Source organism: Ornithorhynchus anatinus, chromosome 4 (assembly GCF_004115215.2).
Source record: "Ornithorhynchus anatinus isolate Pmale09 chromosome 4, mOrnAna1.pri.v4, whole genome shotgun sequence".
Lineage (NCBI taxonomy): Eukaryota > Metazoa > Chordata > Mammalia > Monotremata > Ornithorhynchidae > Ornithorhynchus > Ornithorhynchus anatinus.
Genome location: NC_041731.1, coordinates 39,399,709 through 39,423,596, shown reverse-complemented (window position 1 = coordinate 39,423,596; position 23,888 = coordinate 39,399,709). Strand labels below are relative to the sequence as shown.

At 46.2% G+C, this 23,888-nt stretch overlaps 1 protein-coding gene across 2 annotated transcripts in view; it reads right to left on the bottom strand.

Moving 5' to 3' along the window:
• OLFM1 (olfactomedin 1) overlaps positions 1–23,888 on the bottom strand; it is a 58,964-nt gene that overhangs the window by 16,964 nt on the left and 18,112 nt on the right. The window contains exons 1-4 of one of the 2 annotated variants that reach the window (XM_029063270.1): positions 20,531–21,046; positions 16,698–16,847; positions 12,430–12,585; positions 9,389–9,608 (exon numbers count right to left, since the gene is read on the bottom strand). In XM_029063270.1, the coding sequence (XP_028919103.1) occupies positions 9,389–9,608; positions 12,430–12,585; positions 16,698–16,847; positions 20,531–20,680 (676 nt within the window). In that variant the 5' untranslated portion in view covers positions 20,681–21,046. Of the gene's footprint in view, positions 1–9,388; positions 9,609–12,429; positions 12,586–16,697; positions 16,848–20,530; positions 21,047–23,888 lie in introns of those variants that run through there. The other variant, XM_001506549.5, reaches the window with a different exon arrangement.

Here is a 23,888-nt window from a genome sequence, read left to right as displayed (position 1 = left end):
CCCAGATTGGCACAACTCAGGCTTCAGATGAGCAAATCTGAATCAGTTTGGTGCAATTATTTTTTGTCTCTCAGAAATACTCAGGGGTCACCTAGCATGTTTACAAGCACCTTGCTGCTCTTTCAACATCTGCATGGATTCAAATATCATCCAGGGTGTGCTCTGGCTTTATACCCTGTCTGATAACCAAGGATGCTTCCTTGCGTGCAGAGAGTGGGAAGAGGTCCCACACCAAACTCTGAAGTCCTGGTGTGTCTCTTCCGGCCTCTCTCACTGTCCTGGTTTAGGACGAGGAGTCAAACCCACCCTTCCACAAGACTCAGGAAGGATATGGTCAAGTGAGCTTCTATGTCCTCAAACTCAAGACCCGGAGCACTATCTATCAATCAATCAAACAATGGTAAGGGAAGCAACTTGGCTTAATGGAAATCGCCTGGGCGTCAAAGGACCTAGGTTCTAATCCTGGATCCCCCATTTGTCTGTTGTGTGGCCTTGGGCAAATCACTTATCTTCCCTGGTCCTCAGTTATCTCATCTGTAACATGGGGATAAGGACTACGTGCCCATGCAGTTATCTCATCTGTAACATGGGGATAAGGACTACGTGCCCATGTGGGACACAGACTGTGACCGACTTGATAGTCTTTATCTACCCCAGAACTAAGTACAGTGCTTGACACATAGTAAACACCCAACAAAACCCATTATTATAATTAGTTATTGAGTGCTTACTGTATGCAGAGCACTGTTCTAAGCAATTGGGAGAGTATACTAGCATTGTAAGATATGATCCACTAATTTGGAAACTAAGCATTTCTTTGCAAACATTTTATTAGTTGTTCTGTGAGGAAATTCTAGTCAGTCACTACATCTCTCACACATCTCCACTAACGCAAGGATAGACTAGCCCGAAGAGGTTTCGTCTAATGGCTCGTTCCTCTAGAAGCTTTGCTGTTCTCTGGACACTCTGAGATAAATTGGGCACAGAAGGGTAGAGGTAAGGAGAAGCTCTTTGTGTCGGGATATCTTTGCTAAAGGGATACTTCTCGTGCTAGATTCCTTCTCCAGCTGGGTGTGCCTCTCAGTTCAATTCTGACTAGCCAGTTTTAAGTTGGCCCGGGACTGCTGAAATGCCTCCACATAAGCCCAAGTACACATTCATGTGCAAAGTTCAGAAAAGAGCCAGAAGCATCCAGCCAACTGTTGATGAAATAGATGGTTCTGCAGTTTAGTCAATAAAATTGCCACCAAAATCCGCTTTAGCACAAGCATTGAAAGCTAGCATGTGGGATGGGGCTTACAACATACACTCAGCCGCAATAGCTGTCTTCATCTTTGTTTTTATTCTCACTAGATGCCTTATCATTTAAGTTGCACAATATGACATTACTTCTATTTTATCTCTCCTGAAACTGGAAGAGAGTCTGCTTGGGAGCATAACCAAGAACAGTTTTAAAAATAATTCCTTGAATTTCTAAAGTGTTTCTAATTTCCCCCCACATACTTTCAAATTCACTACCTCCTCGTCTGTGCTCCCAACATCTCTCTGGGGTTGGCAGGGACAGGAATGATTCTCCCACTTTTCCAAAAAAAAACAAAACCCAAAAGAACCCTGAAGCACAGAGAGGCTAAGTGGCTTGCCTAAGGGCAAACAGCATATTTCTGGAAAAGTCAGGGTTTAGAACCCAGGTCTCTCACCCCTCCAGTTCTGAACTTTATCCACCAGTCAATATTATCAGATCATATGAGATGTGACCGCTCAACTCAAATTTACATCAAATCAGTTCCATTTTGTTCAAACTCACAAGTCCACCTTCCTCCCTTCTGTCTCTTGGACATTTGTTTTCCAGGCTGGGAATAGAAGAACAACTTGTTTACGTGGGTGCCCAGAACTCAACTAAGGATATGGGAAACCTCAAGACAGGAGCCCGTTCTCAAGCCCAGATTAATTTTTCTGCCCTAGGAGAGAGTTTTCCTAGAACTGAGTGAAGCATGATCTCACTGATTTACTATCCATGGTGAAAACTCTGCCCCTTGATTGCATGCCAGTACTGGATAAAAGAGTTTCCCATTTCTCTCACACCAATTCAAGATTCAGGTTGAGTTTGAGATGGGCATGGAAGCAAATCAGCCTGACCCCATTCTTTTGAGAACTCAACCCATAAAGATCTGCTCAGTGTCCTGCTCAGATAGAAGCAGCATGGCTCACTGGAAAGAACAGGGGCTTGGGAGTCAGAGGTCATGGGTTCTAATCCCAGCTCCGCCACTTATCAGCTGTGTGACTTTGGGTAAATCACTTCACTTCTCTGTGCCTCAGTTACCTCATCAGGAAAATGGGGATTAAGACCGTGAGCCCCACGTGGGACAACCTGATCACCTTGTATCCCTCCCAGAGCTTAGAACAGTGCTTTGCACATAGTAAGCACTTAACAAATACCACCATTATTATTATTAATAGGAAAATCTACCTCTGCTCGATATTAGGACATAGAAAGCTCACCACATCAAACTTCAAAAGCAGCAATGGCCTAATGGACAGAGTATGAGCCTGGGAGTCAGAGGACCTGGGTTCTAATCCCAACTCTGACATTTGTCTGCTCTGTGACCTTGGGCATATCACTTCACTTCCCTATGCCTCAGTTCCCTCAGCTACAAATTAGGCATTCAATGCCTGTTCTCCCTCCTACTTGGACTGTGAGTCCCACTGAGAATGGATTATCTTGTATCTCCTCCAGAGTTTAGTACAGTGCTTAACACATAGTAAGCACTTAACAAATACCACAATTATTATTACTGTTAAAAGGGGTCACAGAGGTTTATGCTGTCCTCTTTTTCAGACTCAGGCCCTCCCAGCCTCCACAGAGCCACTCCTCCTGAAAGAACCACTGTCCCAAAGCAGGGGTGGATGGAGAAAACTGAGAGAAAAGAACACAAAGCTCAGAACAACCACTTCAGAAAGAAAGATGTCCCTTGGACCCTTTTGTATATGCTGACCCTCTCCCTTCCACCCACACAACTTAATCTGTCCTCACTCCGCCCCCATTCCGCTGAAGAGAACAAGATGCCACATACACGGGAAGGATCAGAAAAAATTAAAAATGTACTACACTGGTTGGGAAAGGTCATTGCAACTTACTTTCCCAAGCCTGCCCTTTGAAACGCTCCCTGCTGTCATTCAGACTTCTTTGTATTTCCCTGGAGGAAAGTAGCTGTATCAGAGCCATTGACCAAAGGACCAGTGAGAGCAAACAGGTGCACTGGGAAGTAACTAGGCTACCCCTCCCTACACCCTTAACTGCAGGTTCATTTCTCAGGGTCTTTACAGGTCAGAAAAACCCCTTGTTCAAGTCTGGTGTTCACTGTTGGTTTTAAACTCATTTGGGAGTGAATTCAACAATCGTATGTCTGTTTTCATTCCCTTGGTTCAGACAGGCCCTTCCTTTGTCTGCTGGACTATTCCACAAGTGTCCTAGCTTACGTATTAAGAATCTGGAAAAGGATGGTCTCAGCATGACTATGGGGTTCTGCCCCAGAGGGTAACAAGAAAATCCCACAATGAACTGCAGCTTCCAGACATATATATAAACATATTTGTTTACACTGAGCCTGAGGCTTCAGTGAGCACAGTGGGAAAATGTAAACTATGCCTGGGGGCCAGTGTTCTTCCAGATGAGCTATGTCAGCTCATTTTAGGCCCCAGGGGAGGGCCAAATGCAATCTGATGTTCTCAAAGTCCCGAGGAGTTAAAGATAGCTCTAATGATCTAGTGATTTAGGGCCTTGGAGCAAGATTTTTGGGTCTGAGTTGTCTACGAAGTTTCAGTTGTGTAAAATGGGCAAAGGAACCCGTGACTGTACCTGAGGAAACACGACAACTGGGAGGGACTGTGTCTCGGGGACCAGGGACTGTATCTAATTTTCGCCCGTGTATTCTTTCCCAGTACTACAGTGCTCTGCACACAGTATGCACTTAATAAATGCTATTACTCCTGCACTCTTCTCCTTTCACCTTAGCCTTAGAATGACTAGTTACTGCTCCTATTCTGCCTGCCAGGGTTGTTGGAGAAGCCACAGGAGTTGAAATATCTTCCATCTTGACTCCCAGTCGCTACTATGGCAGAGAAAAGGAAATGACCTCTGCCGGTTAAAAGTCAAGGTTCCAGAAGGACTAGTGGATAGGCCTTCTTACCCCTCATCAAGCAAGCACAAAAACCACTCTGTTAGGCAACAGAGTGATGAACTGGCCTTTAGGTGGGGAATCCAGCTTTAGGGTTCAGAAAGGGTCCCCATACCTGGGCTAGAAGATATTTCATTCCCCACTTTTGATCCGCCATAGATCACCACACTGATCAAAGAGAACTGGCGTTGACTTTCTTGGGAGCCACAAATGAGCCAAAATCTTGGCTGAGGATCAAGTAATGGTATTGTTTCTGTCCCTCTAGCTTCAGCTTCCACCTCTGCCTCCACAGCCCCTAGAGCAGCTTCCCCACTGGGTGCTCCAGTACCCTGGGAAGTGGGGGAAGATAGGGATGGACATTGCCCAAACTCAGTCAAAAATGGCTGAGCTGGAGAAAGCATCAGAAATGGTTCTCCAGATCAGTGATTGATCCAGAGGTGAGGCTACAGTTTAATTTGGGGAGTTGATTGATTTTACTTTCTCTAGCCACTTGAAAAACAAGAGGATTCCAGAATTGGTACCCGAGGTTTGGGTTAAGACATTTGGTAAAACGGAAAGGTCCCTCCATTTGCCTTGAGGCTGGTGTTCCCCTCCCTCTTCTAATCTGCGTCTCCCCCGATTAGACTGTAAACCCATCAATGGGCAGGGATTGTCTCTATCTGTTGCCAAATTGTACATTCCAAGCGCTTAGTACAGTGCTCTGCACTTAGTAAGTGCTCAATAAATACTATTGAATGAATTAATTAATTAATTAATCTTCCCCTTCTCCCTTTCTAAGATCCCAGCCAGTTCTACCACTTTGGGATCTGTGGAGAAGAGATAGTGATCCATCCTCCAGCCTACTGGACACCTCATTAAAAAGCAACTGATGTACCCTGACATCCCTCAGTCTGTCCTCCTGTGGAAGTGGAAAGCTGTTATAAGATATCAACCAGAGCTCAGCCTCTGAGTTAGAGGGACTGGGCTTGGATTGTTTTGAATTCCGTACTTCACTATTTCTTTTTGCCATAAAACAATCTTAATCATGTCCCACTATTCCTTGTCAGAGCAGAGAAGGAAAAATATGGTGCTGGGAAATACCAGAGAGATTAAAGTTGATCTCAAGTGCCAAGACATCATCCAAATGATCATCTTTCAACTTCCCTAATTTGGAGTTAGGCTCAATGGGGAAAAATTAACAGCTTTTAAAAGCAGTGACCTTTTTAAATGGAAATGGAATAGCAAATGGTATATATGTGTGTGCGTGCGTGTGTGTTATGTTGCACCTGGAAAGGGAGGTCTTATCTATTAGCTGATCCCTACCCATTTAATCCAACAGGAATTTGGCAGGACTATGTGAGCTACACAGTTTCAGCAGTATTAAGCCAGCAGACCTTGCTAACTGCCCTTGTCCAGATGTTTAATTAAAGGAAAAAGCCCCTTTATTTGCTTTAATGCTGAAGCCTTAGCAGCTAAAGCTCCTAACCTGGGTACACTGGGGACATCAGAGAATGCAGATTTCTTTTCCTACTACTAATGAATCTCCTCTAGTGGGTGGGTGCGGGGGACATGGAGTAGGGGAAATGAAGAAGGGCATGTTGCCTGGAAAAAAGCTTGGCGAGCTAGTTAACCGTTTTCGTGGCTATTCATGAAACTATAATCCTGAGTGGACCATGATAAAAAGTGTTGTTGAGTCCCCCCTCAACCCCTGCTCTAGAAACATGGATTTTACTACTCTGAAACTTTGCACTATTTGAAACTTTGGATTATTTGAAACTAAAGAAAACCAGATTGAACAAAGCTAGATAATTTAATAGGCTTTTGTTTAACATTCACTTGGATTGTGAGTGTCAATAATGGTCAGTGGTTCTTTATGTGCCTGATGATTATGCTATGAAAAAATGGGACAGAGTCTCTACCTTGGGGCACTGGGCCCTACAGTGCCATTACTCTCTGTCATTATTGATGTTCAGGCCCTAAATTGTTGGCTTCTATAAACTACACAGAGATAGGTTAATAGGGGAGAGCAACAGGAGCTGCCTTATATTGTGTCTAGAGATTATTATACCAAAGGACATGCCTCTGGCCAAATTCTAGTTCAAGACGCTACATTTGGCTGACGTCCAGCACTCTTCCCACAGCATCTACGATGGCTCTCTTCCAGGCGGAGGCAGCCTCTCTCTCAGCAGTGAGTGTGCTGACTCGCTCTCACACCCCTTTCCTTTCATTCCGCTTCTCTCCACCCTCAAAGGGGCAGGTATGCCTCTCTGACTTCAGTGGGAATGACTTAAAACAAAGGCCAAGGGCTACGAGACTAGACGCTGGTTGGATGTGTTTGGGAAAGCCTATGCTTCTCCTAACCGCTCCGTCGTTGCCAACTCTCTTAGGCGCTTGCTTGCACAGCGTGTGGCTTCGACCCATGTTTCCATTTTATATTAAACCTCAGCAGTGATTTCCATGAGGCCAAATAGGATTCTAAAACCAATTTAGCCTTGGGCTAATAATAAAATAACAGTAACTGTGGTAGTTGGAAGCAGCGTGGCCTAGCAGAAAGAGCACAGGGCTGGGAGTCAGAGGACCTGGGTTCTAATCCCAGCTCCACCACTTGCCCGCTGTGTGACTTTGGGCAAGTCACCTCCCTTCCCTGTGCCTCAGTTCCCTCTTCTACAAAATGGGGATTCAATACCTGTGCTCCCTCCTACATAGACTGTGAGCCTCATCTGGGACCTGATTATCTTACACTGACTGACCCCAGTGCTTTTGCAATTTTTGACACTTAGTAACAACATGCCAAATACAATACGTTAACAAATAACACAGTTAATATTATTAAGTGTCAAAGACTGTACTCAAAGCTGGGGAAGATATAAGATAATTGGGTTAGACAAATTCCCTGTCCCACATGGGGCTCACAGTCTTAATCCTCATGTTACAGATGAGGAAACTGAGGCACTGAAAGTTAAATCCAGGGTCACACAGCAGACAAGTGGCACAGCTGGGATTAGAACTCAGGGATCCTGACTCCCAGGTCCGTTCTCTTTCCCCTAAGCAACACTGCTTCTTGGGCTGTTACCTCTGCAGGAACCAAGAGCAGTTGATGCAGAAGCATCAAGCTCAAGAGACCACTCCCCATCCACACCCCCTAGCCTCCTCTACCTCTCTCCTTTCCCTCTCCAGACTCACCCAGCAGCAGAGGGCTGACCACATGGGAGCCTGAGCACCCTGACTTAAATTTGCCAGAGCCTCTAAAAATGGACATTCACACAGATGGAACAGGCATACATCATCACGGCTGGGATTTCTACCTCCAACTTTGAAAGCTCCCCAAGGCCTAACCTTCTGGGGCTCCTTTCGCCATTTACTTTGGTCAATTTATTTTGGGGTGATTTGGCTTTGTTTTTTGGGTTTTTTTTAAATCTGCTCAGTTTGCTGGCAAAAAAGTAGTACGAGATAGCTGGCTGGACCAAAGAGAAATGCAGATTTTGGTTTCTGTTCTTTCTTTTGAGAAATACAAAGATGCCTGTTCAGCAATTTTTGGGAAACCAGTCTCTGTCATGGGCCAGGAAATAGATACATTCAAATTACTCTGAATAAATTCCCTAGGGTGAAACACACCTTGTAAAAGCTAAAAACTGATCTTCCTCAGGAGATATTTTTGAGCATGTCCTTAACTGTTATGCCACACTTAACATTTTAAAAAGCCATATTCTGGGCCCTTTGGCTGGAATCCATGTGTAGCCAAAGTGAAATGGATTAGATATATCTGAATTGTACAGGTTAAGTAATATTACTTAGACAAAATAACATCATGCCTCATCAATTAATGTTTGAACTCAGTGAACTTAGCAGTTCTAGCTCTTCTCTGTTAGGAAACTGTAGGTACCATTATTTTAAAATAAAGCCTTAGAAACACATTCCTCATAAAAAAAAAATGTTCGTATATAAAGTTTTTTCACCCAGCCTATTCTCTCCCATGGACACCTAGTAAACAGCCTCTGAAAAACGTTTTTGAAAATATGTATTCTTCATGGGCATTTTGAGTTGAAGGCCGTTTTGGAAGGGGAGCAAATATCATACTGAAATATCCAGGAGGAAAAGGCATTAAAATGAGATTTAAATATAAATGCAGGAGAAATACACTCCCAAGCCTATGGGGTATAAAAATGAACTTCTCTGCATGTCAAAGAACAGCTAACAATTAGAGTATATCTAATCTTTATTAAGTCTTCCTGAATGTGTAATTGGGGTTTCAAACGTGTCTTAAAAAGATGGTGAGAGAAGTCGATGTGTTTAGATTTCTTAAATCACATAACAGAGGAGTCAATACTGTAAGTAGAAATTAAGTCAGGAAGGGGAAAAATAGTAATTCAATAAAAAAACTAAGCTACCACTTTGAAAATAGGGAAGGGGAGTCAGTCGATAGCCTCTCCCATACCCTCAGTTAATATTGTGAGAGCTTCTCTCTCTCTCACTTGATGGGTCACCTGTTCTGTTCTGTTTTTACATCCACTTTTCTTTTCAGGGAGAAAAAGTAAAAACGTCCCTTGAAGTGAAATAAAGAGGCTAGTGTCAGCTTTCCCATTGTTGTGTGAGCTTCACACTTTTGAGGCACGGATAAGTGTCATTGTGAAAATATACTGTGGTGAACTACCCGCTCTAATTCTTTCCTTCCAGGGATGCACAAGAAAATAGCGATTGTGGGCCTTGGACTTTCTAAATTACAGTTAAACATTGGCCATATGCATGAATGGAGGGAAACAGCGTGTGCAGAAAATACAAATCATTCAAACAGTGGTGGTCAGTTTCTTCCCCATTTAGGCAGTGAGAGGAACCACACTGGCCATGGGGAAAGACAGCCTCGGGTTAAGGGAACTTGGAAAGGCGTCCCTCTCATGAATTCCAGGTGCCTCAGTTTGTGCCAGGCCCATAGCAGTAAGAGTTATAAAAAACAACCAACTACCATGGATAATCCTCTTATTATGTGGAGGATTATAATAGAGAGTTAACTCTATTCTCAAAAAGAACTGCAACGGGTGACAGATAAGGCATTCCATCCTCCAGTGACACTGACTTGGGAAATGCTCATCGGTGGGGAACGAGTCCAGGCTGGGAAGCCATCACTTGGTGAAGACCCCGGGGGGAAGCTAGCCACTTGCGCACCGCTACCTAGAGCTGGGCCACACACTGGGAGGGATCGGTAGGGAGCCAGTCCCACCACAGGGTTCTGAGCCTACCTAATTTTTGCATGCATGCACGGAGCCTTTCTTCAAGATTGGACACTCTGCTCTGAAGCTCGTCGTAGTCATAGGCGCCAATCTCCTCTTGCAGTTCGTTTAGCACTGACGTCAGATTCTGGACCTCCTCCTTAAACTGCAATACCAATTTTGCATCGGCTTTGTACTCTTCCAACACTGGTATCAAAGGCCTAAGTTCATCCATTTTCGTTTTTATTGCCTGTAAGGTTAAAATAAGCTTGGTTCAGTGCCATGCGTGCAAAAATTTGTAACACCCTGCCTTGCTTGTCCTGGCTTCTCCCTAGGTGAGTGCAAATGTGCATATCCCCATATTTATTTATTTTTGTTGGGTCCAAATGATGACTTAGAAAGAACATATTAAACAGTCTGCAGAACACCAAAATATTTGGGAAAGGCCTTTATTTAGTCAGTTAGAATGCAACATCTTAGGGTTACATGCTTTAGATCACATACACAAAGGTTTTTTTTTTTCTTTTTTCAAAAAAAATGCATTGACAAGGGTTCAAACTATTCATGAAATGCATCTACATTCGCATGCAAAGGAAGATCTCAGTTGTATTCAAGGTTCCTTAGTGATATGGTGCTAATTTTGAAAATAATAATAAAAAAAAAAATGCATGGTGCCCAAAGCTCTGTGGCCCTCTTTCATGGTTACATGGGAGTGAACTGCTTCTTCAGTCACTGCAGCATTGAAAAAACTCTCTTTTAAGTTAGCCCTGTAAGCAAGAAAACGAAATACCGTTGAGGAACTAGCTTGCTACACTGCCTTACACAGATAGCCATTAATAGACAAATATCCGTAATGTAATAAAAGAACCCACTCCCATTTTATTGCTGGAGTTAGCAGAAATAAAATGTTTTAACAGTTATTTAGAATTTCCTCTCCGCAATGTACGCTCAAGTTCTTTAAAGCTATTTATGCATGCAAAAAAATTCAGTGATTTTTTTTCTTCCCCCAGGTATGCCAACGTCAAAGTGGTCAAAATCGTTTAGCTATGTTTAAAATCAAAGATGAGGTTAAAGATAGAGCTAGCAGATCTGTAGGTGGAAGACGCTTCCAAATACTCATTACAGTATGTTTACGGTCAAGAGGCACATCCCTGTCCTTTAATCAAGCATTTTAATGGACTGGATCCAGTCCGGAGAAGTGAGACCACCGTTTTGGGTGTTTGGGCACAGACTCTTTCTGTCCAAGGGAGTCCATTTAATGAAGCCTCTTCTCAGGACAGTAAAATGGCATACAAGAGCTCATTCTTCTCTAAAGAGTAAACAGCTTCCTCACTTCTCCTTAGCAGGATCGGGTCCAACATTATTTTGTTTATAATATAGATTTAGAGTCCAAGGTTTATATCTTAATTAGTTTGTCATTTCAAGCTATTTAATGCACAGCTTTTTAAAAATATTTTCTTTAATCAGTCAATTCATAAAGAAAAATGCAAAGAGAAAAAATGACAGTATTAGTAACGAGGGAGAAAAGAAAGGGAGAAGGAGAGAGAAATAAAGGTAAGGGAGAGCCAGAAGGAGAGGGAAAGAGGAAGAAGAGGAGGAGGAGAGAAAGGAGGGAAAAAAGGAGTGGGAGAGATTGGAAATAGAAGGTGTCACTTGGAAAGAACTAGCTCTTTCATTTTAGCAGAGACACCTCTGGAGATTTTCCCTTTAAAATCGGTTTAGGCTTTTAAAGTAGTCCTCATTTTGGTCACTGATTCAGCTCTATAAAATAGGTGCTGTATATTAAAAAAACAACCCTGTTTTGGTGCAACTTAGCCCTACATCTCCCAGGGTTATACTGAGTCAGACCCAATCAAACGTATTTATCGAGTGCTTGTGGGCAGAGCACTGTACTATGCACTTGGGAGAGTACATTATAACAGAGTTGGTAGACACGGAAAGATGAAGCTTAAATTCCCTTGTGTGGTAGCATTTATCAGGGCTTGGAGGGGAAGTTATAGCAAACCAGGTCAAGTGTACGTGAGAATGTATAGGAAACATGATCCAACCCCATCCCCACCCAAGTGAGCCTCCCTAATCAGCCCAAGTAAATCCTTCTGATTCCATCTGTGTCACCATTTTTTCCTGTGTCTCAAAGGGATTTCCTTGAGAAGCTGCAGAAGGACTATAGAGAATACTGCTTCCCTTCCTCTAACCCATGCCCAGTTACTCTGCTCCTTGACCACATAAACCCAGTTATTTTGATTACTCATTCAAGAGATGAAGGGTCGATAATATGTTACCAGAGAGAAATTTGGGGATGTAGAGGGAAATGTTAGTATATCAGATGGCATCCTCGGAGTCAGAAAGACCTGGGTTCTAACACTGACTCTGCCACTTACCTGTAGTGTGATCTTGGACGAGTCACTTAACCCCTCTGTGCCTCAGTTACCTCATCTGTAAAATGGGGATTAATTCTGTGACCCCCCACGTGGGACATGGCCTGTGTCCAACCTGATTAACTTGTATCTCCCCCAGGCTAAGTATATGCCTGGTACATAGTAAGCGCTTAACGAATAATTTTTTTTAAAAAAATCAGGATATGTGGCAAGGAAGGCAGCCATCCCATAATTCCTCCAAGCAACCTGTTGCCACTGGTTGACCCAGAATCCCAAGATGGATGAACCATTAGTTTAACCCAGTAATGATATTGCCAAATTGTCATGATTTTGGTATCTTTTTAACTAATTAAAATCAATCAGTAAATTGATAGCATTTACTAAGTGATTACTATGTTCAGAGCATGGGGTTCCTGGTGGTGTCTTTCCACTAAAGGGAATTTCCCATGGTTCTAAGGAGGGATGACTTGAATCTGAAAATATCCTAGCATGTGATCTAAGGGCCACAGTTTTCTGAATAGTTAAGAGAAGGAGAAATATAGAGGAAAAAAAAAGAGAGAGGAGAGAGGAAGAATGGGAGAAGCAAAGAGAAAGAGGGGAGAATGGGCAGGATGGGAAGAGAGGGAGGATAAGGAGAGGGAAGAAAATAGATGGGGGGGGAGGGGAAGAGAAAAGAGACAGGTGCATACATACCTTGAACTGCCTTGCCAGGTGTTGCTTGTGACTTTCTTCCACCTGCTTGAATTTAGACTCCAACCCCTTCATCTGGTTTTCCATCTTCTCTACATATTGTAAGTCTCTCTGGGTTCGCCTGTCCAATACTTCTATCGACTGGGACATGTTTTGCACCTGTGAAAAAGGCAAAAGGTTCGAGAAATGAACTTCACTCCAAGCAAAACGGCATCGTTTGTCTCATGATGTAAGGTGCTGACCTTTGTATTCTAGCCAATGATGTTAGTGCATAGCTGGGATGTGCATGATCATATCTGAGAGTGCTCTAAGAACCCCAAAACACTGCAAATTGGGTTAGCAAACATTTATTCTACGTTGCTCTGGAAACAACTCAATAATCAGGAATGCAAATAGGCCTGATAGTCAAGGATAAAATGAGGCTTAATTTTCTCTTTGATTGGGGGTGTCTGTTGTAGTCAAAAGCTTTTTTTTAAAAAAAAATCTGGGACGAAATCCTGTTTGGAAAACATAAATATCTAACGAAGAATAATGATAGTGGTAATTTTCAAGTATGAATTCTCTATATTTTCTAATGCATGCATAAGTAGTCCAAGGAAGGAATTGATTGCTTAAGTGCAGGATGGAGTACCAGGGGAGAGATTCTAACTGTTTATGCATCAGGACTTTTTTTTATTTCCCATATACAATCCATCACTGGGCATAATATCACAGGTAGATGACTAGTCCACAAACATGAGCTTTCAGAACATAAAGTCAAGAATCAGTCACCCCAGCAAATGAAAAATTGTTGTTTTCTTTTCTTACAAGCAGGTTTAAAGCTAGTCTAACCCCAAGATGTAACTTTAATATTAAACAGGATTTCAGAAAGCCTCAAAGAAAAACTGCCTTAGTGGGCCAAGCCATCTTTCCACCACATTTATTTTGAGACAATGGGCTTTTGCGTATGTGATTGTTTTTCAGGCAATGAGAATTGAGGTTGGGATCGCTATAGCAGAGAATGCAGCCTCTTGTCAGCAGCCCTATCCAATTTCATCATGGAAAGACACCTTCATAAAGGTGAACCAACAATTGGAAGTTTATTTTCAATCTGAGCCTGATTCAACATTGTGCTCTTTTTTCAGCACCAATACACTTCAAGTCCTGGACCACAGTCACATGGTCTGCCTTGGATTTACCCTTTGTTTCACATCCTCTTCCCAATTCTTGACTAAAAGCCACCCCAGGAGCTACATGTGGCTATATGTAGGTTGAAAGACCCATATCAGAACATGAACCTCAACATCTAGCGAAAAAGAAAATGCTCCTCTTGAAATAATGACTCAACTTTCTCTGAGGTGAGAAAGATGGTGACTTGGGTGCAATCTGTTATGAAGATAATGCAATCTTGTTCATGGGCCTGCCAGCCCCGATTCTTAGATTTTAATGCCATTAAAATATGGAAGCAGACTGGCCTCTGGCAACTTTGACAAACCTTCCCATTACTTTGTATTTCGATCAGTAGGCTTATAGAGCAGAAATGGAATTTTACTCTTACCTGAAAATGGAACTTCTCTCTTTAAAATCATTTTCATTCCAAGTAGCTCAGTTGGGTAAAATGCTATTAGCCTTTTCTGCTAATGAAACTGTGTACTGCATATGTTATGCTAACAACAAAGGCAAGTAGGAATGGGTACCATTACACCTTGGATGAATAGCCTCTTTCCCTTAAAGAGCTCTCACCTGTATGGTCTCATATTTGGCCTCACCATTGCGCCATGAGATAGACATCTTAATCTGTACCTGGGCATATTTCACAGCTGGGGAACTGAGGGAGAGAACAGTTTAGGGTTGTAGTGGGAGAGAGAGATAAGGTCTTCTGATGCCAGGACTCCAGGCGTTAGACAATCCTGCCTCCTCTGCTTTCTGGGGGCGGGGGGCAGGGGGTGACACTGCTGCCTCTTAAAGAGGAAGATCCATGTCAGCAGGTTAACTCCTTCTGAATGATAAGAGAATCCCTGAAAATTGTTCAGGTGATTTACAACAGGACCGGGCCAAGCAGGGACTCAACATTTGCCCCAGGCGTGGTTGGAGTGAGAGACGGTGCCTCAGCAGCCTTAATTAATTTTCAAGGTGAGAGCTCCAGGTCTGGGCCGCCTCTCACCCTGCATTTCCTAAATCTATACAAGATAGAATGGCAAGGAAGGTATAATCTCTGCAGTAGTTCCAGATAGGCCCACAGATCAGAAGGAAGGCAGCCTTTGCCTATTAGTTGATTCCACTGAAAGAAGTGTCAGACCTCCGAGCCTGGCTTCTTTCTCCCGCATCATTTAGGCAGCTCTTCCACTGTTTAACCTGGGGTTCCCCCCAGGATTCTCCATCTGAACAGGCAGATGGCAAGCACCCGACATTCTCAATGTTCTGATGGGAAATGAGCCTGAGGGGCGGCAGTGATTTCCGCAAGGTAGTCACATGGCTATGTCTGGGCTTCCAAATCTCTGGAAGACCCTCTTCAAGAAGCAAAACACATTCGCAAAGACCTGGAATTTCCCTACTGTCAGTGGGACTTTAAAAGGACCACCTGCATGGAAGGCAAGTGATAGTTAATAATATCTACTAGGGACCAAAAATTGATTGAGTACCAACGTCACGCCTTTGGAAGAGTGGCCTTTTCCTGGAGGGCAAACAGGGGATCTCAGACATGAACCACTGGCTAAAGCTCATATCAGGGAGGCTTCTCTGCCTATTCCCAAAGAACAGATGCCAAATGCTTATTGAACAGTTGATACAAGAACGGGGGCTTTTGGGGAGTGGGGCTTCTCCAATCCCCCAGGCTACTGGCCTCCCTTGGGAGAGAGAACAAGGATTTTGGGAAGTGAATGCATTCTTCTACACCCTTAGAGCACTGTATACCTATGTATTATATATTAACTTAATAGAGGCTCCAGTATCATCTAAAAGACTGGAAAACTGTCCCCAGCCCTTCCCACTCTTACCAGAACTGTAAGTAAAATGCATCGGCCAGTGGTGAGCATTAGTAATTTGGCAAAGGGCTACAGCAGTCCCACGGGTTGCATTCTCAAAGTCCTGATTTCACCCCTGCTGAATTGCTTTTATGCCCTGGGCCTCTTGTCGGGGGGTGTGGGGGGGTGTCAATTCGTGTGGCTTGCTGATGTACTGGTATGGTGGAGATGTACCAAACTGGAATTCCCGACCCATTTCTAAAGACTGCCTAAATCCTTATGTAGAAATCCTAGCTGATCTTGGCTAATTGAACATTGGCTAAAGAACAATAGGAGGTTTGCCTTCGTCCTGGAAAATCTATCCAGAACCAAATGAAAGGAATAGGGATCTGTCCCTTCCTTGAAATAGACTGTCTAATATGGCAGAGTCCTCCACCCATTGAACACCATCATGGTAATGAAGAGAACTGAAGAGATGACTCAATCCACCAGTACTATTCCAAAGCACCGGAGCTATTATTTTAAAGATTTACCTTTATTCCGAGTCAGCTACTAAATAGTCACCCCCTGCCCCTTGGAACGTGGCTACCCAGTCCATGAGATGATAAGGGCCAGGCTGTTGGGAGACACTGGCACACTGTGAAAAGCCCTTTCTCTATCTGTTACGCTACTCTCCAAGAGATTTTATTTCAGTGATTCATTTTGGTAAAATGTTCCCGTTAAATAATGGGGTGTTTCCTAAGTCTGAAGTCTTTATCAATGGAGCTCTGTTTGTTTGATGATTTACAGCATTTGCTGGTGACTAAGCTATAATCACCCATTCAATACAAATACTTTGCCAAGGCTCTCACCATCACAGCATGCAGACAGCGAGGGTAGTCACATAAAGCCCAAGACCCCAGTTAAGTTAAACAACACCATTCAGAGAAAACAGAGTTTCTTCAGTGGACTGGCTTTACAAGACTAAAGCGATCACCCAGACAAGTATTCAGTGAGATTCTTTTGATCTCCTTGGCCTGTAGACTGTGAAAAAGAAAACTGTAAATTACAATTTCATGGTATTTGATACTTCTGTTATTTTACCCAGGTCATTTTAATAGCTACCCAACCCAACTAAGGCAAAGATCCTGATTTAATTACACTGCCCGCTTCCTCTTCAAGACCCCCATCCCTCCCACCCCCTAAACAGCTGGTGAAAACCTTTGCCTCTTCAAGCCACCTTCAGAAAAACTAGAAACTCTAGAAACAAATCAGGGAGGACAGCTCCAGGACTCTGCTCTTGAACTAACTCCACTGGAACTTTCCTGCCTTCCAGTCAGTGATTCTTACCTTTTCTAATAGCTGCCTCAGCTGTTTTGTCCTGGCATCACGAGAGCACATGGTCTGCTGGGGCGCCACCACCGTACATATACACCGGCCTTCACTGTCCTGGGCAGAGCTGTAAACCTGCCAGCTTTCCTCTGGATTGGTAGGCAACACCTAGAAAGGGTCAAAAGGGACAGGGAGGGTGGAAGGAGAGAGGAAGAGAGAATGTAAGAGAAATGGTCAAGGGAGACGGCAGCGCAGAATAAGATTTATTAAAAAGAAAGGAGCAAGTGAGGCTGAGGGAGTGGTCTGTGGGATCCTACTAACCAATGGAATGAGAAAACTCAATATGCAGGTAGCATGACCCAACTGTATGTCTTGGCAAACGCAGAAAGGCAGAAAAGCATTCGTTTATTTGAAGAGGCATCCGATTCGGCCCCAAGGATTTTCAAGAATTGGGCCTCGGAACAAATGGTGGATACATTTAAGGAGGCGAGGGGGTGGGGGTGGGGGCGGGGGAGGATGGAAAGTGAGGAAAATTAGAGGACACGATCTAGAGAGAAGTGAACAAAAGGGAGAAAAAGGATGAAAAGTACGGTTTGCATGATTCATTTGAAAAGAAGATATTTGGTGCACCAAGAATCAGAGGCATCTGAGCCCTTTCTGTTAGCATTCCGTTAGTATTAAGGCATTGCCCAGTTTTCCCTTAACACTTGGAGCACAAAATAAAACTGAGGAAGAGTAGTAGTCCTGGAAACTGAACTCCATTTTTGGAGCTGAAATCAACGGCCCCTCCAAGGTGCTCTCCAAGGTGGTGAATCCAGAAATTATGGATTTTGAGCAAAACAGTTTGCCTTTAACTTTTCTTGTTTTGTCTTCAAACTGCTCCAGAGATTTTAGGAAGTTGTGAAGTAGTTAAAAGCATCACACAAAACTGCCACACAGAGATGGTCGAATTAAAACCCCTGAAACCGTACTAGCTAATGAGAGATACAACCTTGCAGATTCATCTAGCCTCCCTGTACAGTCATTTTGTCCTTTTTTAAGGCACATACATTGCTTAAGCTGAAGCCCTAAACAGTTTCTAGCTTGTGTAGTCCCCAAGGCATGTCTAAGACCAATTTATATTTCCTAACTCAATATTCAAAATTTATTATTAACATTTATTCTTGTCTCTGATCACCTGATCTCTTCTCTGCTCATTATTTTTTGACTATTGGCAAGACGGGAGAAGAAGAACAGGGTAAAAAAAAATCTATAACACCAACGAGAACATCTATTTCAATCTTACGCATTTTCAACTAAAGTGGCTCTATATGCATGTATGCCCAGGTGAGATAAAATGGAATCATTAAAACAAATACTTGACACTTTGTCTTCAAGCAGGAGGGTAGTTAAATGCAGCGTCTTTCTTAAGAGGAGAAACACCCAGACTGAGGTGAGTGGTAGTAACTCTTTAGTGTCCAGGAGATGGAAGGTTGCCCTTCAGACTCTCCTCTCTGACAAATGGGGGGCGGGGAGGGAGGGTCTTATCTAGCCAAAGAGGAACTGAATAGGGAATACCGGGCCAGACCATTTGAAAAAAAAAAAAAAAGCAATAATGCCAAAGACTCTGACTTTAAACATCGGTCTTTCAAAATCCCAACCAACACCCGGCTAAAAAGAATGACAGCAGATATTCAAATCAATGCATTTACACACACGTAGACACCCACGCAAGTACACCCACGCAATTTTTACAGGGAACGAAATCCTGACCTTAATGGCTATTGACTTCATTCAACGGAAAGGAGCAAATCCTAATCTTAAAAGAGCCAGGCACCCCTCCCAAGTCCATCTGTTAACAGGAGGAAGGCCAGGCTGGGGGAGCGAGGGAAATTCTTCCCTCCCCCGACACCAGGCCCCCCTTAATTGGCATAGCTCAAAGGGAAGACACCCCAGCCTCCGCCCTCCCACTCGGAATTCTGTTTCCCACCGAGGACTCCACTATGACACTTTCCAACTTGCCCAGCCTGGGCTTGTTATGCAATAGGAAGGATCTCAGCCGTGAGGGAAGGAAAGGCCAAGGGAAAGAGGACTGAGAAGAAAGAGAGAGAGAGAAAGGAAGGATCTCAGCCGTGAGGGAAGGGAAGGCCAAGGAAAAGCGGACTGAGAGGAAAGAGAGAGGTTGGTTACTGGATTCGGCCAGGGCAGTACCACCCCTAGCCCAACGCAGAACCGCAATGGGGACTCCACTGTCCCTGCTGCTTCCCTTTCCGTGTCTTTCTCTCTGCCCATCCATCCACCCACCCCTCCATCCATCCATCCATCCATCCACCCACCCACCCATCCATCCAACTCAGCGCACGGAGCAACTATTTAAGAGGAAATCGAGAAAGTCTCGAGATTAACCCCACACTGCCCAAGGCTCTGCGAGGTGGCAAGGCACAGCCTTTGGGGGAACGTTGGCCTCGCAGAGGACAACGACTACTTTTGCCCAACTCCGTGGGCGACTAGGGGAGGTGGGTGGGCAGAGGAAGACCCTAACGTCCCGCTCCCCCAGCAAGTGAAAACAGCAATGCTTTCCAGGGACCTGCCCCTTCCCAAACCTGCATCCCCAAAGACCCGCTTCTTTCCCATCCCAGCTCCTTCCCAAGCCACACCTGGAACCAGTTGGGCGACCCCTCCGGGGGATGGGGAAGGAGGGGGGTGGGTGGTGACAGCCCACCAGCATTTAGTTTTCTGTAAAAACTGTGTGTGTGTGTGCGCTTCCAACGCTTAGAACAGTGCCCAGCGCTTAGAACAGTGCTTGGCACATAGTAAGCCCTTAACAAATGCCATCTTTATTATTTTCATGCGTGCGTGTGTGTAAAGGCATTGATTTGTGTGTCCCCTCTCATTCTCTTTGGTCGGCTCTTGACTGGGGTTGATGTTTAAATTAAAGGCAGAGCCTTTGGCATTATTGGGCTCCCCCCACCCCCCAAAACGGCCTGGCCCAGTATTCCCAACTCGATTCCTTTTTGGCTAGAAAAGCCCCCCATTTGTCAGAAAGGAGAGTCTAGAGGGCCACCTCCCATCCCTCCTGGACCCCCAAGAGTTCATTCATTCACTAAAAGTTCATTCATTCATCCGACCGTACTTCTTGAGCGCTGACTATGTGCAGAGCACTGTACTAAGCGTTTGGAAGAGTTAACCCCCTCCATCCCAGGCTGCGTGTTTCTCCAGTCCGGGAAAGAAGCTGCTTTTAAGCACCCTCCCGCTCGAAGAGGAGCGGTGGAGGGTTTGTTTTAATTCATTCAACAGTATTTATTGAGCGCTTACTATGTGCAGAGCACTGTACTAAGCGTTTGGAAGAGTTAACCCCCTCCTCTCCAGGCTGCGTGTTTCTCCAGTCCGGGAAAGAGGCTGCCTTTAAGCACCCTCCCGCTCGAAGAGGAGCGGTGGAGGGTTGATTTCGTTCAACAGTATTTACTGAGCGCTCACTATGTGCAGAGCACTGTACTAAGCGTTTGGAAGAGTTAACCCCCTCCATCCCAGGCTGCGTGTTTCTCCAGTCCGGCAAAGAGGCTGCCTTTAAGCACCCTCCCGCTCGAAGAGGAGCGGTGGAGGGTTTTTGGAGGGTTTGTTTTAATTCATTCAGTGGTATTTATTGAGCGCTATGTGCAGAGCACTGCACTAAGCGCTCGGCATGGACAATTCGGCACCAGATAGAGACCATCCCTGCCCACTGACGGGCTCACAGTGTAATCGACTGTAATTTTCATGCCAGCTGCCCCCTCCACCCCCGGTGCCATGCCCCTCTGCGCCCCCCCCCGTGCCCCCTCCCCAAATCCGGAGCTGGGGAGAGGGCTGGGGGAGGGGGGGAGATCTGGACTTACTCCGGTGCTCCTGTCCAGGGTGCCCCCCCCGGCCGCCGTCAACTTAGTGGTGTTGAGCCCCACCAGCGAGGGCAGCGTCTGGGACATCCAGTTGGTGATCATGGCCATGGTGCTCAGGACGACGCCGATCTTGAGCAGGGGCACCGACATCGCGGCTCGGGTCGGCTCCGCCCGCCGCCCTTCATGCCGAGGCGGCCCGGGGCTGCGGCGGCTGAGGAGGCTGAGGATGCTGAGGATGCTGCTGCCGCTGCTGCTGCTGCTGCTGCTGCTGCTGATGCCACCGCCGCCCCTGGGGCGGGCGAGACGCCCCAAGTGGGTACCCGGGCATCGCCCCCCGGGGCTGGGAGGGGGGGCTCAGGGGGCGGCAGGCAGCGGGGCAGGGCCTGGACCCTCCTGCTTTTCCTCCTCGTCCCTCCCGGGTTGCGCCGGTGGCCGCTGCCCGGCCCCGGCTGGCGCTGGGCTGGGCATCGCCTCCCACTGCCCGCCGCCCGTGCCCGGCCCGGCCCGGACGGGGAGGGAGGGGCAGGGAGGGAGCGGGAGGCGGGGAGGGGGCGTGGCCTCCCCCGAGGGGGCGTGGCCGGCCCCAGCGCCGCTCCCCATTGGAGGAGGAAAGCGCCCTGTGCGGCCGCTGCTCTCCGGCGCCCCCTGGAGGCGCCTGCCGCCGCCGCCGCCGCCGCCGCTGGGGCGGGCGAGCCGCTCCAAGTGGGTACCCGGGCATCGCCCCCCGGGGCAGGGAAAGGGGGCAGCACCCAGAGGGGCAGGGGCAGTGCCCGCGCCCGCCCTTTCCTCCTCCTCCTCTCTCCCCCTGGATTGCGTTGGGGCCCCGCCGGCCCCGGCTGGCGCTGGGCATCGCCTCCCGCTGCCGGCCGCCCGGGCCCGGCCCGGGAGGGAGGGGCGGGGAGCAGGAGGAGGAGAAGGGGGCGTGGCCTCCCCCGAGGGGGCGTGGCCAGCCCCAGCGCCGCTCCCCATTGGAGGAGGAGAGCGCACTGTGCGGCCGCTGCTCTCCGGCGCCCCCTGGAGACGCCTGCCCGCCCCTGCAAGCCCCGGAGCCCGGCCCACCGCCCCCTCCCTGCTTGAATAATAATGACGGGATTTGTTAAGCGCTTACTATGTGCAGAGCGCTGTTCTAAGCGCTGGGGGGGATACAAAGTGATCACGTGGCCCACGTGGGGCTCCTAGGCTTCATCCCCATTTCAATCACCATAATAATGATGGTATTTGTTAAGCGCTTACTATGTGCAGAGCGTTGTTCTAAGCGCTGGGAGGATGCAAGGTGGTCAGGTTGGCCCACGTCGGGCTCCCACGCTTCATCCCCATTTTAATCATCATCATAATGATGGTATTTGTTAAGCGCTTACTATGTGCAGAGCGTTGTTCTAAGCGCTGGGGGGATGCAAGGTGGTCAGGTTGGCCCACGTGGGGCTCCCACGCTTCATCCCCATTTTAATCATCATCATAATGATGGTATTTGTTAAGCGCTTACTATGTGCAGAGCGCTGTTCTAAGCGCTGGGGGTTTGCGAGGTGATCAGGTTGGCCCACGTGGGGCTCCCAGGCTTCATCCCTATTTTAATAATGATAATAATGATGGTATTTGTTAAGCGCGTCCTATGTGCAGAGCGCTGTTCTAAGTGCTGGCGGGGGGGGGGGGGTTGCAAGGTGATCAGGTTGGTCCACATGGGGCTCCCAGGCTTCATCCCCATTTTAATAATGATAATAATTATTATGGTACTGGTTAAGCGCTTACTATGTGCAGAGCACTGTTCTAAGCGCTGGGATAGATACAGGATAATCAGATTGCCCCACGTGGGGCTCATTTTTTTTTTTTTACATCCCCATTTTTATAGTTGAGGGAACTGAGGCACAGAGAAGTGAAGTGACTTGCCCAAGGTCACAGCTGCTAGGTGGCGGAGGCGGGATTAGAACCCGCGACGTGCGATTCCCAAACCCGGGCTCTTACCGCTAAGCCACGCCGTGCTCCCTTTCATTCCATCGTCTTAATTGAGCACTTACTGGATGTCGATCTCTTTACTAAGCGCTTTTCCTTTGCTACAGCGCTTTTATAGCGAAGCTGCATGGCTTAGTGGAAAGAGCCCGGGCTTGGGAGTCGGTGGTCTTGTCTGCTGTGTGACCATGGGCAAGTCACTTCACTTCTCTGGGCCTCAGTGACCTCACCGTTAAAATGGGGATGAAGACTGTGAGCCTCACGTCGGACAACCTGATTACCTCGTATCTACACCAGCGCTTAGATCAGTGCTTGGGACATAGTAAGAGCCTAACCAATACCAACATTATTATCGTGATGCCTCTTTACATGTGTATGGGTCTAGAATTCTATTCATTCTTATTATATTTTATTTCTATATATATTGTGTATGAATCTACGATTCTATTTATCTATTTGGATGCTATTGATGCAAAGTGATTCTATTTATCTTGATGCTATTTTTGCCTATCTACTTGTTTTGTTTTGCTGTCTGACTCCCCGCTTCTAGACTGTGACCCAGTTGTTGGGCAGGGATCGTCTCTATCGGTTGCCAAGGTGTACGCTCCAAGTGGTTAGTACAGTGTTCTGCCATAGTAAGTGCTCAATAAATATGACTGAACGAATGAATTTTGACGCCTCTTTACTCGTTTCTATGTCTGTCTCCCCCTTTCTAGACAGCTAAGCCCCATGTGGGCAGGGATCATCTCTCTCTACCCTTGCGTTGTACTTTCCCGGTGCTTAGTACAGCGCTCTGCAGCCAGGAAGCGCTCAATAAATCCAATTGATTGAATGAATGGATGAATTACCAAAGCGGTCTCACATTCACTGGTTCATTTTAACCCTCACAAAACCCCTGCGAGGTAGGGACACAAGGAAGGTATTATCCCCATTTTACAGGTGGAGAAACTGAGGAGTAGAGAAGTTAAGTGACTCACCCATGGTCACACGGAGGGCTAACGGCACAGCTCGGACTCGAACCTGGGTCCTCCCGGTTCTAGACCGGTGCCTTTGATGCTTCGCCACATACCGTTATTATTAATTATTATTATCATTCCCCTGTCCTGTCCCCATCACCCTCTCTCGGCTCCAGAGACCTCAGCAGGCGGGCCCCCCACAAAGGTTCTACTCCTGGTTCTGCCTCCCATCTGCTGTGTGACCTTGGACAAGTCACTTTACTTTTCTGTGCCTCGGGTACCTCATCCGTAAAATGGGGATTAAGATTGTGAGCCACGAGTGGGACAGTGACTGTTTCCAACCCGAGTTACTTGTAACCACTCCAGAGCTTAGTACTGTACCTGGCACGTAGTAAGCGCTTGACAAATACCGCAATTATTAAGTTACGACCTTGCCTCCCGTTTCCCAGGTCAACTTG